The sequence below is a fragment of the Anneissia japonica genome, unplaced genomic scaffold, assembly GCF_011630105.1.
Source record: "Anneissia japonica isolate Jap-2015-1 unplaced genomic scaffold, ASM1163010v1 scaffold4169_len29305_cov90, whole genome shotgun sequence".
Taxonomy (NCBI): Eukaryota; Metazoa; Echinodermata; class Crinoidea; order Comatulida; family Comatulidae; genus Anneissia; species Anneissia japonica.
In genome coordinates this window covers 19,511-24,155 of record NW_022746901.1, presented here as the reverse complement: position 1 = coordinate 24,155, position 4,645 = coordinate 19,511, and the positions used below count along the sequence as shown (strand labels likewise).

Here is a 4,645-nt window from a genome sequence, read left to right as displayed (position 1 = left end):
GATCTGGAGTGGGATCCGTCTCAAGACGGTCGACGAGTCCCAGACGAACCTGAGACGTACGCGAGACCCACGTCGTCTTCGACGCCGGCGACTCCCAAGTCCGTCCCGCTGGAAGATCTCGATGCTCACCGTCGAGAATCGGCGAAGGAGGACGAACGTACGTTGGAACTGGGCAACCAGAAGCTGAACGAGGTGCAGGACAAACTTGCGGAAAAGGAACGAAAACTGACCGAAGCCAGAGTCGTCATACAGAAATTAAAAGACGAAATACACGAGGCGAAGATGTCCGCGTTGAGAGAATCTTCCGACGTTCGCAGCATCGCGGAGGAAGAGGTCGAACGTCTCAAGACCGAACTCGCTTCCAAGACGGATGCCCTGAAGGAAAGGGATCTGGACGTGGTTCGCTTGGAATCGGATCTGAAAGCCGCGTGGAGAAAGTCGAAGCAGCCGCCACCTGAAGAGAGCGGACTCGAGCTGCAGCAAAAGCTGCAGGAAGCCGTCCGCAAACTGAAAGACCGAGAGAGATCGCACGCCGACTTGGAAGAGGAGTTGGAAGAGAAAGACGACAAAATTAGTGCGCTGAAGAAAGAGTCGACGCTCGCCAAGACCGCGATGTCCATGTACGAAAAGCGGGTGAACGTCTTGGAAGAAAACTTGAAAACGGCTTGCAAGCGATACAACGAGGAAGTGAAAAGCAGACGGATTGTGGAGGCGGCCGCGAAAAAGGCAGACGAGCACGCGCAATCCATGGCCGACAAGAACGTCGAATTGCAGCGAGAACTGTTAAGACGGCAACCCGAAGAGTCTACGAAATGGAAGTGAGCATCGGAGAGAAGGAGGAGTTGCGGCGAGCGCAATCCGATCTGGAGGAGGAACGGAAGACGGTTATGCGATTGAAGAGTGCGATCGAGGACCTGAAAAAGGACCAAACGCGTCATTAGGAGGTTCTTCGAGAGAACAGGAACCTGAAGGAGGAGGTGGAAGCGAACGCCAGGAGGATCGAAAGTATCGACGACGAACTTCGCGCGTCGAAACGGACGCTCGTCGACAGAGACAGACTGATTTCGGACAAAGATCGATCGACGTCCAACCTGAAGAAGGAAATCGCCACTCTCAGAGACGAACTTCGTGCCGAAAAGGACAAGGTGGCAACAGCCGTGAAGGAACGCAGCGACGACGACGCCCGAAGTTCGGTGACGCTCGAGAAGATGAAAGACGAATTGCGACTGGCGAACCGGGAAGCGGCGGCTGCAAAGGACCTCCAACGACGGTCGGCGACGAAGCTGGAAGAGACCGAGAAGCAGGTGGAGAGTCTGAAGGAACGGTTGGATGAAAAAGGTCGCTCGACTGCCAACGCGAACAAGGAGATCGCCTCCCTCAGAGACGAACTTCGTGCCGAAAGGGAAAAGGGGGCAACGGCTTCCAAGGAACGCATCGACGGCGACGCCCGACGTTCGGCAATTCTCGAAAAGATCAAAGAGGATCTGCGACTGGCGACTCGCGAATTGGAGACTGCCAAAGACAGGGAACGACGGTCGGCGAAGAAGTTGGAAGAGAGCGAGAGGGAGGTCGAGAGTCTGAAGGAGTGGTTGGACGTAACAGAGAAGAATCACGAAGCGAACCTTCGCGAGTTTCGTTCTTCCGTCGAGTCCGACAAGGCGAAGGCGATATCAGATCTGGAAACGGCTTAGGCCGATCACTCCGACAGGACCGACATTCTCCGAACTGAGATTGCCGATCTTAAGGAAAAGCTGGCTGAGGCCACTCGAAAGGAGTCTTCGCTGATCAAGGATGTCGAACAATTAACCGCCCTGAAGGATGAGAACGAAAAGGAGAGTAGGAGGATGGAAAAGCAGCTTTCCGATAAAGATCGCACGGCTATCGACTTGCGGAACGAAATCGACACCCTGGAAGAGAAAATGAAACGGAACGGAAGTGATATTGACGATCAAATGACGGCCTACAAAGAAGAGATTGAAAGAAACGTGAAGAGGATGAAAGAGTTGGACGCTACGATCGCGAAGAAGATTCGAGAGGCGGCCGGTCTCGAAGACGAGATCGTCGTCCTCAAAGAAGGGAAGGAACGTGACGGACGGAAAATAAAAGGATTGGGGGTGCAGCTCGCTAACAAAGGACGCGAGGCGACCACTCTCAAAGACGAGATAGCCGCATTGCAAACGGACCTCTCGAGAGCGCGCGAAGAATGCAGGGACGACCTGAGTGCCGAACTTTCCATCCTTCTAGAAAAATGGTCCCGAAATCTGCTGGAGTCGATGTTGGCCAATCCGGACAGGCGCGATCAGAGACGGGCAGCGATGGCCTCGTTCTTCCGTTTGGTGGTCGATCCGATATCGGTGGTGAGGGACGCGTCGACGACGAGACACGAGACCGCCTTCCGAACATGGATGGAAGCGTGCGAAGTGCCCGCCGAGAGCGTTTGCGATTACGTCGACGGACTGAAGGGCGTGACTCTGAAGACGAACGTCGAAGACGACCTGACAAGCCTGTACAAATGTCTACTCACCTGGCACGTATTTCTAGCCATGCCCGATTCGGGGGGAGGCGGCTTCTCTCGCATCATCAACAGGGGCGACGTGGACGGTATGCCGGACGCGGACGGGCTCTGCTTTCTCTACGACGACCGTCGCTTTCTGGTCAGGAGAGGGGACCGAATGATGACGTTCGTTTACGAGCGAGCGCTCGAATCGTGCGTGGCTTGGATCTACCACGGACCGTTACCGATCTCGTCCTCTACGGTAACGAACGTGCTGTTCCACGCTGGTTTCGACGACGATCGACATGAGATCGGCGAACAGGAGCGCGAGACGGNNGATTCCGTTCCTGCGGTGGTGCACTACTGCTTCCTGTCGGCCGTCGGCTTCGGCAACGGGGTGCTGTTGGCGTACGCGATGAAGCGACTCACCGCCGACGGCGACGACGACGACCACCACGATAACGAGAAGAAGAAAAAGAAGGAGGAGCAGAGGAAGATCTCCATTATTGTATAAGACCCGATGACGTACGTCATCGAACGTATAAGCATGGACGTAAATGAAAATATCATTTTATTTTAATGAGATAGAAATGGAAAAACGTGTTGAATTCCGTGTCTTGTTGAATAACCAAAAAACATCGTACGTTTCAAGTAGCAGTTTAGATGAACTGACGAAAAACGTCGGCATTCTTTCGCAGCAAGAAGATCTAGGCCTGCCCCGAGAACACGTAATTGAACTGAATCTGGACGCCGTCCTTCCGATCTTCGAAAGAAAGGCGGCAGAAGTTGCTTTGAAATTGGTCGACAATCCCATAATCGACTTGGAGTTTCCCGATTTGAACACTTACGTGTACGTAGCTTCCGTACTTTCCTTTCTTTTGGCCGACGACCTCGTAACGACCAAATTGGAATCCGTCGCTTGGGCTGCATTAAGTGAACGATTGGAATGCTTCGACGTGAGGAAAATCAACAAGTTTGCAGAATTACTTGTACATTCCTACGAATCTTTCAGAATATCCGGCGACCCGTGGTTAAGGTTTCTAGCCATATGCGAACCGTTTCTTTTTGGAAACTTCGCCGCTCCCGTCCTCGACGGATACCGTCCCACCAACCCACGTTATAAGCAATTAAAGGCGTGGGGGCACGATGAGAACGTGCTGCACATGCAGTTTTTAATGATGGGTTATTACTGTTTTCCGTGCCGGATAACATTGTCCGACTTCATAAACGACCTGCCGACGCCACCGGAATTCGCCGACACGTCGATACCGTTTTTCGATTTTCTGAGAATTTGGAAATTCGTCATCGTCAATTCGGACAAAAAACGTCAACGTCTGTACGCCATGATAACATTTGCTTACATATTCTCTATCGACGACCCAGAGAAACACACTTATCACGCCGTCTTCGAATTTACAAAGCCATTGCGACTCGTTCACGTGATAAAAACGTGCAGCACCAAGCATCCCGTAGACGAAAAGAAAACGAAGCAAAGGCACAAGCAAAATCTTTAATTCGCAAACAATTGGTACATAGACGGAGACGATAGGTGCAACACCAGCGTCGAGTACCGCTACGATGCGAACACCGTTCGATTCGATCTGTACGTTTGCCAGCCGGATCAGGCCCGTATCGGGTTCGTGTTGAACATCGACGCCGATCGGACTGCAGCTTCGTTCGGAGAAGGACGTATCTCCGGCCAGACAGAAACCGGTGGAATATGGCCAACGACTCGACCTCTATTTTAAACCGTCTTCTACAGCCCGATACATATGATATTTAGATCCCAACTTTCGTTCATTCATTTCTTTACTGAGATTTAAACGAATCAATAAAGTTATTGTGAAAACATAAAATAATTTGTATGCGTACATATTATGTGTTTCGTCTATCGTTTCATCAACTTTTTCATCATCACCTTCATTCAACTTTCAATATCCAACATTTTTTCTTTGTTATTTTTACGAAGTTAAAATAATCAGACAATACAAATCTATTATGGTTTTTTATTTTATTTAAATTATTCTTTTTCTACGCCATCGTCATCGGCTTGATGCTGTCGAGAAGGATGGGTAACGTCTTCCGACAGATATTAGCATATGGCGATGCTTACGTCGACGGTAAAAAATGATACGTTGGATAGCGTATGCA

General features: G+C 50.9%; 1 protein-coding gene across 1 annotated transcript in view; it reads left to right on the top strand.

The window, feature by feature from the left end:
* The window catches only part of LOC117120337 (centromere-associated protein E-like), a 3,780-nt gene extending 772 nt beyond the window's left edge, over positions 1-3,008 (top strand). Inside the window, exons 2-4 of the mRNA XM_033265364.1 lie at positions 10-818; positions 962-1,588; positions 1,709-3,008. Coding sequence (XP_033121255.1) covers positions 10-818; positions 962-1,588; positions 1,709-3,008 — 2,736 coding nt within the window. The remainder of the gene's footprint in view (positions 1-9; positions 819-961; positions 1,589-1,708) is intronic.
* The last annotated feature ends 1,637 nt before the right edge of the window (positions 3,009-4,645 follow it).